The 22,315-nt window shown below is 33.3% G+C and overlaps 3 protein-coding genes across 3 annotated transcripts in view; all 3 read left to right on the top strand.

The window, feature by feature from the left end:
* The window catches only part of LOC111704332 (G-patch domain and KOW motifs-containing protein), an 11,209-nt gene extending 794 nt beyond the window's left edge, over nucleotides 1–10,415 (top strand). The window contains exons 2-16 of the mRNA XM_023476557.1: nucleotides 39–109; nucleotides 1,121–1,207; nucleotides 1,400–1,512; nucleotides 2,805–2,859; nucleotides 3,144–3,247; nucleotides 4,134–4,202; nucleotides 4,831–4,905; nucleotides 5,218–5,339; nucleotides 6,372–6,456; nucleotides 6,893–7,071; nucleotides 7,622–7,684; nucleotides 8,085–8,147; nucleotides 8,862–8,958; nucleotides 9,713–9,771; nucleotides 9,915–10,415. Coding sequence (XP_023332325.1) covers nucleotides 39–109; nucleotides 1,121–1,207; nucleotides 1,400–1,512; nucleotides 2,805–2,859; nucleotides 3,144–3,247; nucleotides 4,134–4,202; nucleotides 4,831–4,905; nucleotides 5,218–5,339; nucleotides 6,372–6,456; nucleotides 6,893–7,071; nucleotides 7,622–7,684; nucleotides 8,085–8,147; nucleotides 8,862–8,958; nucleotides 9,713–9,771; nucleotides 9,915–10,014 — 1,342 coding nt within the window. The 3' untranslated portion in view covers nucleotides 10,015–10,415. The remainder of the gene's footprint in view (nucleotides 1–38; nucleotides 110–1,120; nucleotides 1,208–1,399; nucleotides 1,513–2,804; nucleotides 2,860–3,143; nucleotides 3,248–4,133; nucleotides 4,203–4,830; nucleotides 4,906–5,217; nucleotides 5,340–6,371; nucleotides 6,457–6,892; nucleotides 7,072–7,621; nucleotides 7,685–8,084; nucleotides 8,148–8,861; nucleotides 8,959–9,712; nucleotides 9,772–9,914) is intronic.
* Nucleotides 10,387–14,116, top strand: LOC111704333 (protein FRG1 homolog). The gene is made up of 9 exons (XM_023476558.1): nucleotides 10,387–10,469; nucleotides 10,877–10,989; nucleotides 11,051–11,135; nucleotides 11,343–11,393; nucleotides 11,926–12,109; nucleotides 12,245–12,335; nucleotides 12,739–12,772; nucleotides 12,829–12,903; nucleotides 13,737–14,116. The coding sequence occupies exons 1-9, from the start codon at nucleotides 10,422–10,424 to the stop codon at nucleotides 13,860–13,862; spliced, it is 807 nt and encodes a 268-aa protein (XP_023332326.1). The 5' UTR covers nucleotides 10,387–10,421; the 3' UTR covers nucleotides 13,863–14,116.
* Nucleotides 14,117–14,217: 101 nt separating this feature from the next.
* Nucleotides 14,218–22,315, top strand: part of LOC111704341 (protein argonaute-2) — a 17,184-nt gene continuing 9,086 nt past the window's right edge. The window contains exons 1-12 of the mRNA XM_023476568.1: nucleotides 14,218–14,446; nucleotides 14,514–14,826; nucleotides 15,032–15,103; nucleotides 15,390–15,471; nucleotides 16,520–16,607; nucleotides 18,512–18,597; nucleotides 19,152–19,220; nucleotides 19,755–19,825; nucleotides 20,163–20,319; nucleotides 20,815–20,896; nucleotides 21,641–21,690; nucleotides 22,133–22,279. Of these exons, the coding sequence (XP_023332336.1) occupies nucleotides 14,266–14,446; nucleotides 14,514–14,826; nucleotides 15,032–15,103; nucleotides 15,390–15,471; nucleotides 16,520–16,607; nucleotides 18,512–18,597; nucleotides 19,152–19,220; nucleotides 19,755–19,825; nucleotides 20,163–20,319; nucleotides 20,815–20,896; nucleotides 21,641–21,690; nucleotides 22,133–22,279 (1,398 nt within the window). The 5' untranslated portion in view covers nucleotides 14,218–14,265. The remainder of the gene's footprint in view (nucleotides 14,447–14,513; nucleotides 14,827–15,031; nucleotides 15,104–15,389; nucleotides 15,472–16,519; nucleotides 16,608–18,511; nucleotides 18,598–19,151; nucleotides 19,221–19,754; nucleotides 19,826–20,162; nucleotides 20,320–20,814; nucleotides 20,897–21,640; nucleotides 21,691–22,132; nucleotides 22,280–22,315) is intronic.

Below are 22,315 nucleotides of genomic sequence, written 5' to 3' on the forward strand. Positions count from 1 at the left end.
GTGTCTCAGAAAAACAATAATTGAGCTATGTTGCTTAGAGATGAGTCAACTAAGGATAATACTGAGGGACCAGACTTTATTAAAGATGTTCGAGACAATAAAATTACAGGTATGTTTTAATATTTCTTATGTAACTCTAAAACCTGTGTGTTAGACATGCGTATCTGTGTACAGTGTACATAAAATGTACACTGTACAGTGAACAGAATTTTGAATGATATTTTCGATATTTTCTAGACTTTAATTTTAAGCGATGCCCTGGAAGCCTAAAAAGCCGACTCAATTTTTAATCCGGGAGAGGGGGTTGGGGGTTGAACCTTTTTTAGGACTTATCCTTGATCTGGGGATGATCTCAACATTTAATAGGATCTAGTCTAGAAAAAAAATAATACTAAATCAGGCTCTTAGACTAGAGCACAGAATTCTGAAGATTTGAACCAGTTTTTTAGTCTTAAAAGGACTGTAAAGGAAAAATGAAAGGGGGTATAGTCTGAAAGCTAATCGCGACCCATGAAAGTTTTATCTGATGTTCTTGTCTCGAGAAATTGATATAAAACTGTTTTAAAATTATACGAAAGTTCATATATGTAAAATTTAGAAAATCTTAAATCTAAATCACGTGACCAGAACTATCACCAATGGCAGAGCAGTATACTGGTCACGTGTCTCCGCCTGTATCACGTGACCACTTTACTGCACTGCCATTGGTGGAATTTCTGGTCAAGCAATACAGACGTATAAATAATAGTATGAATTAAATCTATAAAAAATAGAAATAACAAATATAAAATTAGAATTGGAGTAAACCTAAGTTACAATTAGCTTTCTCTGGGATATCATCGTTTTCAGATTGGTTGCATATTTGCTGAATTTGATCTTTTTAAACCCACTACTTTTATTCAAAATTGTATATATATTAATTTTCGTATAAAGTTGACAAAGTTGTAAATCAGTTTCTCGAGATAGGAACATCAGATATAACTTTCATGGGTCACGATTGAGAGCTAAAGTGATTAGCTTTCAGCCTATACCCCCTTTCATTTTTCCTTTACAGTCCCTTTAACAGAATTTTCTGCGAAGTACACATCATTTCTATAAAAACTTTATTTTTTTATGTTAGGAACTATTATAAAGAAAAAGGAGGAAGATCTTGTAATACCCCTTATAGCCAAAAATAAATGGAGAGACAGAGAAAACCCTTTATCAGGTAGATTTTAAAAAATCGGTAAATTTAAAAAAATTAAGAAAAAAGTTTCTCCTTGTAGGGTAAATTGTAGTGACAAATACTCAGTCACCCCCTCCGCCCCCCAAAAGAAGAAATTCTTGCCTATTAAGAACATTGCTTTTTGGGAAACTTATCATCGTCTTTAATTTCTTTTAATACTGAATTTCAATTAAGATGAGTCTAAAGATACAAAAGTGAAAAAGAAAGAAGAGAAACCAGAGAAAGAAATGACGATAGAAGAACTGGCAGCTGAAGAACTTGTAGAAGAAAGCAGAAAGCAAATAGAGGTGAATTTTGCTTTAATTAAAATGACGTGTAATGTTTTTGAAGAGTTATTGATTATGAAATATTAATGGATTATTATTGATAACACCAATGAGACCAAGTAATTGGATTGTTCCGGGCAGATGCCCACCCACTGCCCAATTTTAAGTCTCCTGCCGGTTATAAGCCATAGCATCGGCTTCAACTTTATTAGAGGGACTGTAAGTGTAATATTAAGTGACATTCCGTTTATGAAGTGGCTGTCCGATTTACAACGATATCATTTAAACCTTTGTTTGATCAAGGATTTTGTAGACATGCCATTTCATAAACGGAAGATCACTTAATATTACGCTTACAGTCCCTTTAATAAAGTTGAAGACTACGCTATGGCTTATGACCGACAGGAGACTTAACACTGGGCAGAGGGCATCTGATAATTGATTATGAATTATTGATTAATGGATTATCATTGATAACACCAATGAGACCAAGCAATTGAACTGTTCCGGGCAGATGCCTACTGCCCAGTGTTAAGTCTCCTGTCGGTCATAAGCCTTTATTAAATGGACTGTAAGTGTAATATTAAGTGATCTTCCATTTATTGAGTGGCATGTTCGATTTACAACAAAACCATTTAATGCTTGATCAAGGATTTTGTAGATACTCTTATTTATATAGCGGGAAATGGCTGCCAAGAAACCGCGCGAGTGTACACTAGCAAGAAGTGTACGTAGTGTGCACTGTAACCTCGAGTCTCTCGGCACTTAATCTTCTACACAAATGAGGGTATCTACCTCATCGTTGTCCGGACAATAGTTTGCAGGGTACCGTTGTGAATCGGACATGCCTCTTAGGAAATGGAATGTCACTTGAAACTACGCTTACAGTCCCTTTAAATTACAGATTGTCATTTTTTATTATATTAATAAACATTAAACTTAACCAAATGATAAATTGGTCATTACAAATTGACGTTTTCAATATATCTTTTAATGACATTGTTTGAGACTTTTGATTTTGGTCAATTGAACATTTGGTTCAAACTGTTTGATCTAATGTGTTTGGAGACAATTTAATCAGACTATAAACTATTTAAATTATCAAATCAAATCAAATCATTAATTAGGCCACAAGTTTACAATATTCATATTAATAAAAATGACTAAATTAAGAGTGATTGATAAATTAATTATGACCAACTGCCAAATGGATTTTTAACTTTTATTTTGTGGCCGATTTTTTAATTGATTTTAACTTATTTATTAGTTGATATGAAATGATTGCTTAATTGATTAATTGATAAATGGATCAGGACTGGAGAGAAGGGGATACTGGACCGGAAGTGGACCAAGTCCCTCTCCTACTGAGTAAGTTATGAAAGCAATAAACCATAAATAATATCAAGAACCTCGTTTATGCTTAAGTCTGAGTTGATAAATTTTGAATGGACGGAATTAGTTATACTTGCCCCGTTTCTCTTCTTATCTAACTAATTTGCAGCGGAATATCTGAAATACTTATGTTTATGATATAAAATTCAATAATAAATGTGGGGATTTGACAACAGCCTTAAAGTTTCAGAATGGAGTTTTATTTTCTTTATCTGACCTATTGAACTGTTTACATTATTTCTGATTAATATCTTGTTCAGGCAATGCAGTACCTGAGGGATTTGAGAACGAGGAAACTCTTGATGTTAGTTTAAGAGCTGAGCAATCAACCCTAGAGGATTATGACAATATTCCTGTAGAAAAGGTGAACATAAATTCACAGGGTAGCTTTGTCAGCAGCGTGGTTATTCTTAAGATCTTTAAAATTAAACAATATTGAGCTTGTTCTGATTAATGGGGTTACATTAATGGCTGTATAAAATTACAGGATTGGTTTGATAAAAATATAGGAGTGCTTAGGATCCAATTAATTGTGATGCGGATCAGGATTCTGGATCCGCACTGGAAAAAATTGGATCCGGATCCGATGTACTGATTTTTTAGAAGAATTTTTGAATTATTTTTTTCCTTTTTTTAACATTTTTTAAATGCAACAACTTGATAAATCATTCATATTTTTGCGGATCCTAAGCACTGATTATAGGATTGTTTTTTTATTAAATTGCATAATTATTAAATTTCAGAATTATTAAATTGCAAAATCGGTGGTAATTAATGATCCCGATGACTCGGAGATAAAACATGATGAAAATTTCTCAGTGAGCGTCCCTTTAAAAGTGGAATGTACAATTTATTATGCATATATGGTACTGAGTCCTAGCACTGGGACGGTTCCGGTCAGACCGCACAGGAATAAGTCTCCTCCCGGGATAACGATTGGATCGATACATCGGTTGGACAGGAGCGCCGGCCCCAATTAAATTGACTGATGGGTTGTTCTTTAAAAATAAATATAATAATAAAAAAGAAAAAAGGGTTAATTTTGTGAATCTAGCATGCTGATTGCTACTCTATAATTAGAGGGTAACTTGAAATAACGTCAACAGCTATTTGTCAAGCTGCTGAATAATGAATGTTGTATCTATATATTATATATTTATTTGACTTTGTTTATTGTTTTGTGTGGTAAACTGTACAACAAACGTCATAAAGGATAACCTGATAAGGAAAAAGAATAATTTCTGTTCTAGTATGGAATGGCGATGTTACGTGGAATGGGATTTAAGGCTGACGAAGGAATTGGAGGATTCAAAAAACAGGTTTTTTTCTTTTCCTTCAAAATATACATACATAGATCGCAAACTTGTTGAAATTTTTTCTTCTACCAAATTTTACTTTGACAAATTTCAAAATGCGGAGAATTATTCTTTTGCTCTTAAATCTTAAATTAGAATTTTTAGATATATTTACTTTTCAGTATCACCAACTCAAACCTCTCTCTTTTTAGTATCACCAACTCAAAACTCTCTCTTTTTAGTATCACCTACACAAACTTCTCTCTTTTTGGTATCACCAACTCAAACCTTTCTCTTTTTAGTATCACCTACTTAAACCTCTCTCTTTTTAGTATCACCTACATATACCTCTTAATCTCTCTTTTTTTTATGGACCTCCCGTCAAGCCCGATTTCTAAGAGTTGAAGGATTGATCACAATTATTATCATTATTATTATTTTTATTATCTTTATTATCATTTTTTTCATTTTTTTCATTATTATCATTATTATCATTATTATTATCATTATTATCATTATTATTATCATTATTTTCATTATTGTCATTATTATCCTTATTAATTATCATTATTATCATTATTATCATTATTATCATCATTATCATTATGATTATGATTATTATTATTTTCATTATTATTATCATTATTCGAAGGTTGTGAAGACGATGGAACCTGTTGTACGACCGAAAGGTTTAGGTCTTGGGGCAACTAAACCTAAACAAGAAAAGGTAAATACTTTATAAGGAGTGTTTAAACATTTTGGAAATAGGTTTAGAACGATCCAAAATTAGAAAATAAATTATGATTCATTTTATTGAGTTTCCAAAATACCTTTGATATGATTTCATGAATACATTCTTTGAGAGAAATCATCCTTTCCCAATTCAAATCAAATGATTTGAAGAAATAATTTGAAGAACTTAATTTTTAATGAATTGTAATGTATAATGTTTTGTAAAATTCCATTTGTTTTTAAACATTGAAGCTGGAGTCTCAAAATTTTATTTTTTATTATTTTGAGAATTTGACAAATATTTCAGCAAGTTGTGAAGGAGGGTGAGGAGAAGCTGGTAATGAAAAGAGGAGCTTTTATAGTGATCATGTCAGGGAACAAGGAGGGTCTGTATGGGGAGGTCGAGGGGTTGGATGAGGAGAACGCAAGGTACGTCATAATGTCTCTGACCTCCTTAGGTTTGAAGACCTGTTAGGTCAAACAAGAGGTCCCTAACCTTCTTAGATTCTATATCTATTTAAGAGAAACTAGAGGTCCCGACATCCAAAGATTCCAGGCCTGAATTCAATTTAAAAATGATAACAGTGGGGTTTTAGAGAAGTTTTTTTCAAGTGGATCCCAGCCAGAAAGAGGGATGTGTAATTATTAACATACAGAGCGTCCCATATCATATTAGATTATCTCCAATCTTTAACACCAAAATAAACCCTTTATACTCGAAAACCATATCATTTTCCACAAGAAAATTCTTAAATAAGCCTTATGTTATTTTTCAAAATGATTCATTATAATGAAATTTTTTAATTAGTCCCGAAAATCGTAATTTAGACCCGTTCTCGGTCTAATACGATGTGGGACACCCTTTATGTCAGAAAAAGTGAAATTTACTGATGAAGATTGATTTTCAGTAGATTAATGTAGGGACGAAATCCATTTTTTATGTCACCTTCTCATTTATTGATTTTCAGTAGATTAATGTAGGGACGAAATCCATTTTTTATGTCACCTCCTCATTTTTTAAAAAGATGAAATATTTTGATACATAATAACTAAACGTTCATCTGTTTAGATCAGTGTTAAGTACAATATAATATTAGGAACATTTTGTGTATTTTTTAACATATTTAAGATCTTCTTTTAGCTGTTTAACTTTCAAAGTAACTATTCAAATTTTGATCAGGGTTGCATTATGGTTCAGGTTTTGGAAATTCACACCAATGAAAGTGAATTTTTGAGGTGTCTCCAATGAGTTTATCTAAAGGTCTCGTTCTTATTTTGATCAAACGAAAATTGCCAACCTCATTTTTTTAACAAAAATTGCCAACCTCATTTTTTAACAAAAGGTCTCCGCCCTAATTAGGGGTGTTATACAATAGAAAGCATGGTCTTGAATAACGTAAAACCTTGAATCAAATTAAATCAACTTTTATGATTTAAGATTTAATTTAGTTTATTTTCTAGAATAGTATTGAAGTTGGCGCTAGGGAATGAAAAAGTGAGCGTATCTGAGAATATAGTCAAACTAGTAGATAAAAAAGAATTCAAGGTAATATGGAATCACAATTTCGTTTTCTTCTATTCCAAAATGGAATTTTCAGAAATAACGGAAATTGTAGGAACGTTTGCCTTAATAAAATTTTGGAGAAAAGTAAATAGAGTCTTTTATTTTGAAAGATTAATTCCAACCAACCAAATATTTTAAACATATATAAGAGCTCTTTGCGCATATATAATTTGTATATTTAAAATATAATTGTATATGTTAGCTATTGCTGGACAACAAACGGCTGGACCAAATGGGCTGACATTATTTTAGGGAACCCGTGGTTCCCCGGGGGTAAAACAGGCTAAAAAATTCTAGTTATTTCTTCCAATTTTTTATTTAAATATTGTTTTTTATTCCACGGGCAACTTTGGGCACTTCCGCTATTGTCTTATATTTGATCTTTTCTATTTTACAAACGTAATATTTAAATGTTTAGGAGTGGGGGAAGATAGTGAACAAAGATAAGTTTAAAAAGTACAAAGCTGAACAGGACGATGCCATGGAGAAGGAGCGAAGTTTAACTCCTGATGCAATGGTGGTAGGATCAAGACACCGCTCTAGGTCAAGGTCAAGGGAGAAGAAACGAAAGAGATCAAGGAGTCCAGGGGTCAAAAGGTAAGACAGAAAATTCAGTTTAAATTCTGTATATTTCGCTAACGATAATTTTCTCTATTTGTTCACTTTTACAATGGAGAGGATCTCGTTAAAACAATTTAAATTGTAAAAAAAAATAGATTTTATTTAATTAGAGTTTACTTTATCATTCATGTTCGTTAGAGCTATCACGTAATCTAGACTTTACGAACTCCAGGCTAAGCGAGGGACAGAAATAAGACGACGACATTTTAAACAATTAATGGTTGTAAATTTGGACACTGTTATTTGAACTACTGATTCTATGAACTATTGAATATTTGAACTATTGATCCTATGAACTATTGAATATTTGAACCATTGATCCTATGAACTATTGAATATTTGAACTACTGATCCTATGAACTATTGAATAAACCCAAAGATAAATAGTGTATAGTATTTAGTAATAGTGACGTTTTAATATATATGGTTAATGTTGGATTAAAAAAAATAGTTACTTATTGTGGCACAAAAATTTTATTCCAGAAATTGTAATAAGAATTAAAGAATTAATATTTTTAATTTTTAGAATTAAGTCAGAGAAGAGGCCTTGGGTGCGTCAAGATCTACAAGTTCGTTGTATAGACAAAAAGTTAGTTTTCTTCAGATATTTTTTATTTTGTTTTGTTCTTATTACTAAACTATCTGCTATTTCAACTTTTAATTGTTGCTCTATCTGTAAGCAAGCATCTTCTCTTTGTACAAAATAAAACTATAACTAATAAAAAATCCGTGGATTTAGAAATATTTTTTACGCCTTTTAAAATTTTACAAAAATCAATAACTTTTGTAATTTTGAGTATCTTTAAAACCTTCCGGCCTTGGGGTAATGTGAGGTCCCACACAAAATTTAGGCCCGATCGGTTCAGCCGTTGTGACGTTTATTGGATTCAAACGGACAGACAAACAGACAGACAAGCAAAGTATATATATATATATAGATAAATTGAATAGTGTGTTTTATGTTACTTTAATTTGTTCCTTATATTTAGATATAAGGAAGGGAGATATTACAATGAAAAGATGGTTGTCATTGACGTTGTGACAAATAATAGGTATTTTTTTTCATTTTAACATGATTTACAGATGTTTTTTTCTTTAATTGAAGCATCTTGGGTAAATCATTAAATGCGTCCCTTTTTTTAATTGAAAATTTCTCAATTACAAACGTCTGTACTTTTGCTATAATATTTTGTTTTTTTATGTACAATTTCAACTTGAAGGGTTTGTACTTGTAGGCGTAATTTCAAGCGACCCTCCATTTATTTGGTGTCATGACCGATTCACATTGGTACTCTTGAAAAGCTTTGTCTGATCAAGTATGAATTAGAAAAATTTATGATGACGCAACTCTGCTATAACTTCACTTCTGACCTACGTCAAATCCGCTATACTACACATAAGACCTACTAGGAGGTGGATTTACAGCTCCTATATGGACTTGTGGCCGCAGCGCCTGGCCCCTAGCAGCGATCGGCCCAGAAATAGTCTTAACCTAACCTAACTCTCAAATAATACAAAAATATACAGCTGGCGTAGGTCCCATTGCAGTAGTTCGGAAAGTTAGTAGGTCAGAAGTTCAGTAGGGAGATGTTGCGTATAGACGATCTAACATCCATACAATATTTTGCGGCATTGAGTTGACCTGCCTATAAAATTAAGAGCCATAGATTTCACTGTACAGTTTGGTTTGTGATATACATTTAGAAATAATATTAAAATTTCGTTTCCCCCGTTTTATGAGAGAGCTACAGGTTGTATATTTTCAGCTGTGATTGTCGAACCGAGGAAGGCAAAATCCTACAGGGTGTTCAAACAGATAAACTTGAAACTGTTATTCCTAGAGATATAGGTGGTAAAGTTCAGGTGATTTAAATAGCATTTTTCATTATTTCCGTGTTTAAACCTGGTAACACGTGAACGTACTTAATTCTTTAGTTTACAAATCTTAAGTTCTTAATTTAGTTAAGAATCAATGAATCGGTGTCTAGGATTAGTAGCGTAAATAAGGGGGTTGTTGGGGTTACTCAACCCCCCCCCCTCTAGAATTTTGGGTGTAATTATCTTTTAAAATCTTGGGGACATGAACATCCCCGTTTATGGGGGGGGGGGGGCGGGCAAAATAAAATGTTTTAAGATCAAGATTATCAAAAATTAAATTTTAAAAAGTAAGACATTTCTCTTTTTATATAGTGAAATCAACATATGTACATATATATATACATATATATATATAATTATAATATATGCACAATGATTGAAATAAATCCATGTTTTTACAGAATATATGTAGATAGTCAATGTAATTAGTGAATATATCATAAAGGTGTCCAAATAAATAGAGACTTTAGAAATAACACTATCACCTATCAGTTTTAAACGCTGGGTGAATGGATTTTGACAAATTTTATGAACACTAGCTCCAAAAGCATTCTTTAGGATTTGGATTTAGTAAAATATGTGAATGCAAGTGGGAAAATATTCTTTATCTGCCAAAATATTTTTTTTTTAATACCCAATCCGAAGTGTTATAAGGAACGATACCTAGTTCATATATATATATATATTAATTTATATAGTTTTGATGATGATTTACTAAAATATTTTTTTTAAATTTTAGATTGTAAGAGGAGATTTTAAAGGAGAAATAGCAGAAATAATGAAAAAGGATAAAGTTAGGTATTAATTTCACAAGGATAAAATAGACTTAAAAATGTTATTACGCTTTTTCCGCCTGATAAAGAAATTTCCGATGTTTTATGGGGGGGGGTAATTTTTCGAAACATTTCCCCCTAGTTTTAATCCTTTTTAATTTGTTCCAGGTGTACTGCTATTATCCGTCTACTGGTTTCGGAAAAGATTATCACCAAGTCTTACGAAGATATTTGTCTCTTTACCGGAGATATACGAGAATTCGACTAAAATTAGATATGTGTTATTGTTGATTTTCAACCAATATTGAAGATTTGTCTTTTTATCCATAATATTCGTAAAGTCAAACAAACCAAGTTGCTAAAATTATAACTTATCTTATGTCTTACGTCGAGATATTGTAACGTTTTAGATTAATAGTTATCTGTATGTTTTGCCGGTCTTAACCTCAACTTGGACCATTTTGTAAAAGTTTCCTAGATTCATAAAACCAAAAAAACTTCCGGATGAATCTGCCCGTCCCTATATCAACAACTCCACACAAAAATCCGCCAATACTGACTCGATTATCTACCAGACCTTTCCGTTCTACTGTTCCTAGAATATTCTGAAGAGAATTAAACCCTCTTCTTAGTCTCCTTCAAGTGTACCTGATATTTTCTTTTTCAGAATTTATAATGGAGGCAAGCTTTACTAAGGTCAAAGGCGGGGCATTGGTACTTAAGGTAATGGGATGGGATGGGATGGGATGGGATGGGATGGGATGGGATGGGATGGGATTAGATGGAATACAAAGGGATGGGATTAGATGGAATACAAAGGGATGGGATGGAATACAAAGGGATGCGATTAGATGAAATACAAAGGGATGGGATTCGATGGAATACAAAGGGATGGGATGGAATACAAAGGGATGGGATGGAACACAAAGGGATGGGATTGGATGGAATACAATGAGATGGGATCATGGGACACAATAAAATATAACCTGAGATACGAAGAGAAGGGACTGGATATAAGGGAATGGGATACGAAGAAATGGGATGGGATGAGATGGGACGCGGCGGGACGGGACGGGATGACGACAAATCTCAAATGTTTGGGTACATGTTTTATTATTTTTTTTGTTCAGGGGGAAAAGAAAAAGAAACACAAGAAGACCAAGAAAAGGGATAGAAGCGGAGAAAGAGATGGCGAGGGGGGAAAGAAATTAAAAAAGAATTTAGAACACGAAGACATGAACAAGTAAGTAATATATATTGAACAGTGAACACAGCATTTTGAGTCTTACATTTGTTTTCTTAAGGCACGGTGGTTGGTGGCAAACAACAAATTTAGCACATATTGTTGGTCCTGTGGCACTCCAGTTCTATAATGGTGCATATATGAAGGTATTTTTAATTACAATAATTCACCAAACCAAATTATTTCTGATATCATGATGTCGCTTAACATCGATACGAAATTGTAAAAACATCAAATTTCATTTGATACAATATACCGCAATATAGCAACACATTATTTGTTATTGCTTCGTGCTAACTTTATTCATCTCCAATTTTTCATATTTTCATTTTAATTCTGATTATGAACTTCAGGCGCTAGACAACGGAAAGTTTGTACTCGGGGCTCCTCACGATGAAGGACAGGTACTCCCCTCATACTTTACTGTACTTCACTGGACTGTAATATACTGTACTGCACTGTACTATAAACTGCATTAATTCAATTTATTTATACTAGAAATTCAAGGCGCTTCGCGACCTTCTTTCTAGGCTATCTTCTATTTAAATTGTGAACATGTTCTTTTTGTTTACATTTAAAAACAAAGAAGAAAACAATTTTGCGGATTTAAAAAAAATCGCGGATTTTCAAGAATTTAAATTTTTTTTTAACAAAATTAAAAACCTTTAAAACACATTTTTTTTCATCATTCATAAACCTTCCCTGTGGTCACGTGATGTCCCACAAAAAATTTGGGCCCGATCGGTTTAGCCGTTTTGACGTTTATTAGATACAAACAGACAGACAAACAAACAGACAAGCCACATTTATACAAACAAAAGAAACATTAATTCCCCTGATGTATACTGTGTAGGGGTACAGAAGGAAAATTAATCCCCCGGGTGTATACTGTGTAGGGTACAGAAGGAAAATTAATTCCACGGATGTATTGTGTAGGGTCCAGAACCCGAAGAGATCTTGATGGCTATGAAGGTTGGCGACGGCAAGTTCTCCCTGAAGTCAGGGTTCGATAAATACCTGCGCCTGGACAAGGCAGCCAGGATGGTTGGTGTGAGTGACGCCGTCGGCGCCATGGAGATGTTCGACCCTGTCTGGGAGGACGGGAAAATGGCAGTCTTAGGTGATGATTTTTTTAAGAGGTTTTTTTTTCGTTGAAATGGACAAATAAATGAAAATCAAAAAATAATTGAGTGTGAAAAATTAAGAAAGACTTGAAAATCGAAGAAAAAATGAAATTATCCAATAATACTTTTAGGACCTAACGGCAGGTTTATGTCGGTCGACGACGAGGATTTTGTCGTCTTTGATCAGGATAAAGTTGGACCTGCTCAGATTATCAGAATAAGGAAACCTTGATAAAAATTAACTTTCAAAATTGTAAATAATACAGATTTCATTGCTTGACCTCATCCTTCTATCAATCTTAAGTTTACAGTAATATCCAGATACGTATCTAAAATACAGCCAATCAGAGACTCAATTGTAGAAACCGAACACTGAATTTTTTTGCAGTTTTACACGCTGATCAATGAGAGTACTCTCATTGGTCGGAATGTAGCAGGGAAATCTAAAACGTTTTTAGCTCAGTATACTAATAATGAGAAAACAAATACAAATTTACCAGATTTATTTCATGAAACCAAAATTTCCCCGTAAAATTTGGGAAAAATTTCACGGTTTTTTTTATAATCGGAATTAAATATGATTTATAAAAAGTCTGAAAAATTGATTATCAAACGTTGTTGTTAGATCGAATCGAGAAAGAGAAGATATGAAAAAGACGGTACGCTAAAATTAAAAAAAACTTTTAAAATTTTATTTTAACATTTTTTGTTACAGGAAATACCTGAAGAATTACGGGGTAACTTGTATCAAGTAGAAACAAAATTCGTCAAGAAATTTCAGAAATTTCAGGTTTGTTCTGTTTGATTTTTTTTCAGAAATTGATCAGAAATTACTTATTGAATAATTAAAGCGCTCCCGAACACTTTATTTGTTTGTTATGTTCAACAAAATATATCAAAAATATCGGAGAAATTAAGAAACAAACCAAGTGTACCCTCCACTGAGTATCCACGATGAAGTTTCGTTTTTTCCTCTAACGGGACTGTGACCTTCCCTTTACAGTTTAACATGCTTGATTCACAACGTTATCCTCTAAACTTATATCTGATCATTGACAACAACTCTGTTTACATAGAGGCTGCAGCTATGAACTCCTGTGTATTATAAGATTACTGTAGAATTTATTCCAATTCTGAGTTGTACTCCTTAAAATTCAGAACATTTATAAAGTTTGAATGAAAATGTTCCTTTTCTGTAAATCTCGGAAAATATATTTTATTTTTAACGTGTGAAACGTAGTGAATTGGACATGACACTAATGAACCATCACCTCAAGTTATGATTGCAGAGCTGGGAACTTTTGAATAGTGTGATTAATGCCTAATGGACTCTTTTTCTTAATCTCGAGATTAAATTACGCTTGTTCTCCTCTTGTTATTAATCTCCAGATTAACTAAGCGGTCGGGATTAAGAATATCTCATTCTAGAGTTTTCAGCTCAGTTCCGTTAACGAGAGAGAGGTCCGACCGTCAAAAATAAAAAAAACCTGGCTGAGGATTTTTGTAACAAAAGAATGAATTGAATATCCATTAAAGATTACAGTGATGAAAAATGAGGGTTGGTTTAATGCAGGATCTATGCATATTATTTTTAACTTGATTCTTATCTTTTATTTTGCCCAGGACCACAAGCTGCGCCTGAACCCTAATGGAGTAGCTGAGCTTGTTGAGGCAAAGCGTGGAGGAAACCTTCATGAAACTTTGCTGGACCGAAGAGAAAAAATGAAGAGTGACCGGATGTGTAAATAATGACTTCACTTTACTGCTGTTACATCCGGTTTAATGGGATATTTCCGGTGTGATTGTAGAAGAAACTTGATATATCTGATATGTGACTAAACCGGTTTATTGCCGACCAGTTTTCAGATAGATCCGGTTTTTTCCAGCATTATCCGGGTTATTGCGTTCCCGATTGATGATTATTTGTACCTGCTTAAAGATGGAACACCGTAATTACTAGTACTAATTATTATTGTTGTGTTTAACGGATGATTCATTTCAGATGCTTGGATTTCATTTTAAGAACTCCTGCGTTTCAACAATCAACATTTACGGCGCATGCGCCTAGATTTTCTAACATCTCGATATTAGCCTTTTGTGATTCAAGGAATTTGAACTCTAGTCTTGAGTTTAGTTAAAAACTAGTGCCAATATGTATCCTGGAAGACCCAACCCTGGAACTGGTCTGCCACAGAACTCAGTTATGCCTGGACAGGGTTCCCTTGCTCCGGGTTCTATGCCCCCTGGTCAGGGTGCTCTACCCCCTGTTCAGACTCCTCTAGGACTAGGGTTCGGAGCTGGAGGTCTAGGACAGTCTCTGCCATCGTATGGAGGTAGGAATTAACTTTTGTAACACATAATTTGTTAAAAATGAAAAGATACTTAACTAATTTAAATTAGGTCAAAGTTCTACCTATGGGGGACAGTCCGGATTTTCCGGCTCCCAAACTGGTTCTTTCGGAGGAACCGGTTCTTACGGTGGATCCAGCGGTGGAAATGGTAACGGAGGTATCCACGGCCAACTGCCCGGCCTTTTGGGAGCTCTTGGTGGGATTGGCGGTCTGGGCCCGATGGTACCCCCGCCCCTGCAAACTGACCGGCCGGTACATAGTTCAGGAAGCTCCAACTCCCCGCCGTCCCAGCTTGTGTCTCCACTTAACATATCCCCGCCCGGCCTGCCCTCACCCGACAACCCTGTCTTCAACTGCCCAAGGAAATTTGCTAAAAATATAAAAACACATTACAACATTTTAAACTATTTTTTTAATACTTAAAGGGAGTGACTGGCTATGTAAGGTAGTTGAATTGAGTAGTGAGTATGCAGTGTTGTGGAAAGCTTCCTTCGAATTCATTTGAGACATATTAAACTTTTAAAAATCTATTGGTTAAAATGCATCTTTAAGCAAATTTTGTGCTAGGCGCCCCAATCTTGGAAGAGAGGGTAGACCTATTGTGCTTCGAGCAAACCACTTTAGAATTGACATGCCGAGGAAAATACAATTTATTTATTAATTAAACAAACTATCTAGAATAAGTATCAATGTTTAATAATGCGACTATTTAAGGAGGCCAGCATTAAGAAAACTGTCTTTTGATAATGATCTAATCATATTTGAAAATTCATTAACTACAATTTTCTGAAGATGGAAAGTCAAAGGCCAACCTTTCCGGTCAAAAATTCTATGGAAGAGTGAAGAGTATTTGAAATTTCCTTAACTCAGAAAATAATTTGTAAATCCAAAATAAAGTGGTTCTATGATAAATTGTTTTGATCAGGGGTTACATCAACCACTATATCATCTCAATTCAGCCGGATAAATGCCCCAGGAGGGTCAATAGAGATATCATTCAAACAATGGTCAGTACAACATAATATTTTTTTTTCTCAACTAACTTAAACCGAAGTGTAAAGCATTTTGAATTAAAAATATACGTCTTTTAGAAATTATAAAAATTGTTCAGTTGTTCAGTGTTTAGGCGTTAAATTTTATTAGAGAAATTGAAATTTTGACATTAATATTAAAAGAATTGAAAACTAATCAAATTACATGTTTTTTTACTAACACGTTTTGAATTCCGTGGATGTTTTTTTGCCTCATTTTAAATCAAAATATCATTTTTTATCACTTTCTTTATCATTTCAAAAATTTTCCGTTTTTCAAACTTTGAAATTTTTTTGGTTCCCGCTTTCCTATTTTTAACATTTCAGTGAGACCAATAAATCTGTGGAATAGGAAGATGACGCAAGTTATGATCTTTACAAATCCAATGAACAATAATCGCAGCAATTGTGCAGTGTTCATTGACCCCTTTCATCTAATTGATTGATTTTCAAACTCTTGGCAAGACTAGATTTGTAACAACTCAAATACACATCAAAATTGCTTTAAAAACGTCTTTTTAGTTCAAATTTTTCTGGGTCTCACCATATATAGTTACTATCTAATTTTACAAATTTTATTAATGAAACAATAATAACAAAATATCTCTAGTCCTGGCAATTCCAAAATTTGGTCTGCCTTTATTGTGCGTCTAAAATAACTATTAAAAAGTAGTTCGATTCATTGTTAATTAATTCCAGGTCTTTCTGGTTATGATTGTATGTTATTATGCTATCCTCATAATCTGAGTTTATTTGATATAAATTATTCAAACATATTATTTATAAAATATACAATACTTACATTACGGTGAATTTAATATTTTGTTAAGAATATGAAGTTTAAGAAATAAATCATTTATTATAGCAGAACTATTTTATCATTTCAGTAATTACATCATTATAAATTCCTTTAACATAGAAATGGTTTATTCTTGAACTAAAAGTTCTTGTGAAAATCTGAACTTTTCACGAGAGTTCGATTTCAATAGTTTATTTTGAAACTAATTTGTTTGTGTACTTGTAGGTAAACGCATACAGCAAGATATTTGGAACCCAGAAACCTGTATTTGATGGAAGAAGCAATCTTTATGTCAGAGATCCTCTTCCCATCGGTTTGTTTCTATTTTCTAATTAATTTAAACCAGTGTTCAGGACCCGGATCCGTTGGATCCGCAAGATTTTTGCTTTCTGAATCTGGATCCGCAATAATATGCGGATCCACGGATACGAATCCAAGGGGCAAATATCAACCAAAAACTGTAGAAAAAAAGTTCACTCTCAAAACCCAAATCTGAACTACAGGGTGGCCAAAATGTACGGATTGTACGGATTGTTTTTTTTTTTTAACCCTACAATTGTACGGATTTGTCTTCAAATTGTACGAATTGTACGGATTTTTATCCTGGAAAATACACCGTTTTTTTAAATTTTCACTCATTTCAGCAAATTTTTCATGAAAATAAAAAAAAATTCTCGTCAAAATGAAGTTAGTNAGTTTTGGCCACCCTGGAACTATTGAAAAAAGAGAGATTATACAATTTTCTTGATTTCTGAATGGTTTGTCATGTTTTCGCATAAAAGTAAGCGAACGAAATAAGACAAAAAATTAATAATTCTGCTTTCTTTAAAAAAAAATTCAGTAAATTTTGAAGAAATAACCTGGATCCGGATCCATTTTTATTAGTGCGGAACCAGGATCCAGATCCGGATCCGCATCAAAATTAAATGGATCCAGAAGCAATGATTTAAAGGGACTGAAGGCATGTCCGATTCATAACTGTATCCCTTTAAATATTAGTCTGGGCAAAAATGATGAAGAAATCCTTGCTTGTTTTCTATCTGAAATTTGATCATTTCTATTTGTCGATTCTCTTTAAAGTTACTTAGGGATTTATGCAGCAGAGACAAAGACGAAAATTGTCATAATTAAACACTGCCAGACGGAAACGCAACTGTATTATTGATGCCCTAGATTTAGATTTAAAGGACCGGCTACTTAAAATTACATCCAACCAACCAGTTAAACAACCAACTAACAAACCAACTTAACAACCAGCCAACTAACCAATTAACCTACCAATCAAACAACCAACCAGCAAAGCGACCAACCAACAAAAAAATGAACCTAATCTACCAACCTAATCCAACAAGCATCCCACAAACCAACCCAATCTACCAACCTTATCAAACAAACAACCCACAAACCAACCCAATCTACCAACCTAATCCAACAAGCATCCCACAAACCAACCCAATCTACCAACCTAATCCCCCAAGCATCCCACAAACCAACCCAATCTACCAACCTAATCCAACAGACAACCCACAAACCAACTTACCAATTAACCAACCAATCAAACAACCAACCAGCTAAGCGACCAACTATCAAAAAAATTTACCTAATCCAACATGCAACCCACAAACCAATCCAATTTATCAACCTTATCAAACAAACAACCCACAAACCAACCCAATCTACCAACCTTATCAAACAAACAACCAACCAACCAAAACGTTCAAGCTTCCATATTAACTCTTATCTGCTTAAAAATCTCAAGGTCTATTTATTGTCTAATCCAGATTAAAAACTTGCTTGTCGTGAGTTGTCTTAAGCTTATTTATTTTGCGCACGTTCACTCTCATCTTAATTATTGCGTTTTCCAAAAATTTAAAATCTTATTTTCTACATGATCTTGATGAAAACTGTCTGTTATTTTTACACTGTTCAGTTTGATTGTTCTCAGGGCCTAAGTACAAAACCTTCTTATAATATATTGTTTTATTTAATATTTACTGTTCTCCAGGTTTACTAAAGTTCTCATGATCGGACCTACACAGAACCCTAACACAAATATTCACCTCTTCTTAATTTTTTTTTACTTCTAACGCATAAATCTTTAGTTTTCAGGGACCTGGAGCAGACAGTCAGATAATAAGCTCTCAATGTGTTTTTAACCCTTGTATATGTATATGTATGTGCCAAATAAACCATTTATTTATTTATTTATTTATCTAGGTAAGGATGCTGTTGAGCTTGAAGTAACCCTGGATGGAGAAGGAAAGGATCGTGTGTTCAGGGTTTCTATCAAGTGGCATGCTCAGGTAAACTAATTCAACCTGTAAATATTTCGTTTATTCATTCTTCATATGTTCATCCTTACTAACCTTCTCATTCATTCATCCTTCAAACCTTTTTTACAGTTTTCTTTACACATCATAATCTGAGTTTGTTATTTGTTTATAAAGTTTTTTATTATCTATCTTCTTGTGATTTTTTAACATTTCTAAATATTGATTTTGATGGTTATTTTATCGTTAGATCTGAAGTGGGTCAACCCAGACCGAAATTTATTTTCAAAAAATTTGGAACTAACACCTTTGTTTGGAACATCTTTAACACCGAATTATATTAATATATTGTTTTTGATTGGCTTATTTCTTATAATTCTTCAATTTAATAATTAAAAAGAAGTTTCTTGTGTCATTTAAAAAACCATTAGATCCTAACATAATCACAAAGCTAGATGATTTGTTTAAGTATTTTTTTCTTGAAGAAATATGAAATCATTTCTTATTTTTGAAGAAATATGAAATCATTTCTTATTTTTGCGCAATATTAGTTGTTTTCTAGTTNAAAACATCTCTTATTTTTGAAGGTGTCTCTGTTTGCCCTGGAAGAAGCACTAGAGGGTAGAACCAGACAGATCCCCCACGATGCAATCCAGGTATGATGGTTAACTCCCATTTTTAGATAAACCAATCAAATCCGACCTGGTTTTACTTAGCTCTTAGATTCCAATCAATTTTGACGTTCTTTGAAATTTGAATCCGTATCTCATGCACTTCTAAATTAATCGCTATCCAACTCCAAACCAATCTAACCATAACTTAGTTGTACTAAACCGTTTGAACCCAACCGAACTCTTTAACCCAATAGCGATTCATATTAATTATCCAAACAACTCTATCCAAACAAAATGCTGGGTTAAGTATAATTGGTAAATATTGTAGAATTAGAAAGATTAACAAGAAGAGTTAAAATCAATCGAATTATTGGATCTATTCTAAAAGACCAGGCCGAATTTAAACAATTTAAACCGAGTTGCTAAACCGTCAAAAACCGGTTCCAATTGAGCTCCGGCTCAAAACTCGAAACACTGAAAAAGTTTAAAGTGGAACCGTCCATGTTCGAGACGCGTCTTAAATTTGCGACGCGGCTTAATCTTTTTAATTCGGTCTCTGATCAATTTGAAAATCAGGCATTGGACGTGGTGATGCGACACTTGCCTTCCCTGACTTATACTCCTGTAGGACGATCATTCTTCTCCAGGTAGAAAATTAGACTGCTTGCTTGATACTTTACCAATGATACCTGTGTACATGGTAAGGTTATGTGTCATTTTCTTTCAAAAAGTCAGGGGTGTAAATTTTGTTCAAAATAACACCAGGAATGCTTTTTTTAATGATTTTAAGCATAAAATTTTAGATAAAAATAAATGATTTTGAGTAAAAAGTATAAAAGGGGGGAAAGTATCCAAAAAGTGGCGAGGGGGGGGGTCAGTTGATGTCCATTTTTGCACACCCGCCCATATACAAAAATCATTTCTTCAACACAAGAAGTAGATACGTATTTTTTCCACGATTATGATATTATATTTTTTTCTCAGCCCTGAGGGTTACTACCACCCGCTGGGCGGAGGTCGTGAGGTTTGGTTTGGTTTCCATCAATCTGTCCGCCCCAGCCAGTGGAAGATGATGCTCAACATTGACGTGTCCGCCACTGCCTTCTACAAGGCCCAGGCGGCAATAGACTTCATGTGCGAGGTTTGTACACATTAATTTATTTTTATTTAATTTGATTCAATTGATTTCAAAGCATGTCAACTGGCCAAGCTTCTTCTGAGCTTTTAATACTCGACGAAATAGTGCAGATTATTTTAAATGCAATTTTAATTCTGTATTTATGAATAAAACTTTTCTCCCTTCTAATAATCTACATCAAATCAACATTAAACTAATACATTGTATTGTATTGAATATTTGTAATATGTACTAATTTAGTATTTATGTACTAAATAGATATATAAATATTTGATATATGTTATGTATAGTAAAAACCAATGCCAACGCCTACAAACGGGATTAGTCTGAGGAGTGGGTTTCTGTAGTCAAGGGTTGCACAGACGTGACATAATAAGTGAATATAGTATATTTAAATATATATATATAGGTGCTGAATATCCGTGATATCAACTAATATATATTAGACAAATGTACATTCTAAATGGATATATTATATATATATATATATATTTATAGGTGCTGGATATCCGTGATATCAACGAGCAGAAGCGCCCTCTCACAGATTCTATGAGAGTCAAGTTCACTAAAGAAATCAAGGGTAAATTATTGAAAACTAGTTTTTAGTTAAAAATAATTAACAATGTCGAATTCTGTTTATATTGTTAATTGATTTTAATCATCAATTATTTTGAATAATTTATTGGTTGTACAATTCTTGTGACTAGGTTGATAAGTATAAAAATTGAAGTATTTTTTTCTACGTTATTTTAAGTTATGCTGGGTTTAGCTTGCCCGAATCCTCAAAATTTGGTCTTTTTTATTTCGATCCGATAAAAATAACGAAACTTCTTTATCGCTTCAAAAGATTAAATTTAGCGGAAATTTTGTTGAGAAATTCTTAATTTACTTAATTAAAGGGATTCATAAATTTAAATAAATTTAACTCGCCATCAAAAATTTTCATATATACATAGTCTTTGCAGCCAATAATTTACGTAGCAATTTGAAAAGGGATCGGAAACAAATAAAATCAATATTATTCACAATTTAAGAGAGTAAACCTTTATTTATTGAGTAACATTTCCGATTCACAACGGTACCCTTAAAAGCTTGGACTGCTCAAGTCTGAATAAGATATCAATGTTGATAATTTTGAAAACTGATTATTTTCAATTGTGTTGTCTCAACAATTTCTGCTTCAGAAAAGCAATGTAAGAATTATCAGGATTCAAGGGAACCGTTGTTAATCAGGCATTCCTCTCTTTCAATGAAGGGTCACTTTAAATTATGACGATAGTCCCTTTAATTCATCAAGGCGGAAATGAAAATTAATTGTATTCAGGACTAAAAATTGAAATCACTCACTGCGGGAACATGAGAAGAAAATACAGGGTAAGCACCGATCTGATTCTGTAAACTTTAGATTTAAACGATATTGTGTTTTTTCTTCTTTTAAATAAAAATTCTTTTATACAACATTCCTTAAAATATTTAGTATAAAATATTTGAATCCCCCCTGAGAAGTATAATCACGCGAGGTTGTGAAACAGTATGAGGGGGGAGGAGGTGGAGTTCTACTAAACCAAATATTCTCCCTGCCAAAATATATAGTTTGATATTAATGAATATGGGTTAATTTGCACACAAAAGTATCGAATTTTGCGAATTTTAAACCAACCCAGTGTATCAAGAACCAACTGGGGTATTCTTGGGGGGGGGGAGAGATATGATCTCCAGTGGGGATTTATCTCTTTGTTAAATTCAAAACTCAATTTATGAAAAATGTCAAAATTTATTTACAGACCTTATATTTTTGACACGTGTTAAAACTCAGGTGTGCAACGTGACCCGCCGGCCTGCGCAGATGCAGAGTTTCCCTCTTCAGCTGGAGAACGGACAGACAGTGGAGTGTACGGTCGCTAAATATTTCTTGGATAAATATAAGATGAAGCTTAGGTTCCCTCACCTTCCCTGTTTACAGGTACCGTTTATTTATTTTTGGAAAATCCCCCCCCCC

This window comes from Eurytemora carolleeae, unplaced genomic scaffold (genome assembly GCF_000591075.1).
Source record: "Eurytemora carolleeae unplaced genomic scaffold, Eaff_2.0 scaffold480, whole genome shotgun sequence".
Classification (NCBI taxonomy): domain Eukaryota; kingdom Metazoa; phylum Arthropoda; class Copepoda; order Calanoida; family Temoridae; genus Eurytemora; species Eurytemora carolleeae.

Bases quoted from the DNA above. Each gene is read 5' to 3' on its own strand.
- LOC111704333 (XM_023476558.1), top strand. From the start codon at position 10,422: ATGGAGGCAAGCTTTACTAAGGTCAAAGGCGGGGCATTGGTACTTAAG. The intron at 11,394-11,925 runs GTACTCCCCTCA...TGTATTGTGTAG, and splicing joins CTCCTCACGATGAAGGACAG to GGTCCAGAACCCGAAGAGAT. The intron at 12,110-12,244 runs GTGATGATTTTT...TAATACTTTTAG, and splicing joins CGGGAAAATGGCAGTCTTAG to GACCTAACGGCAGGTTTATG.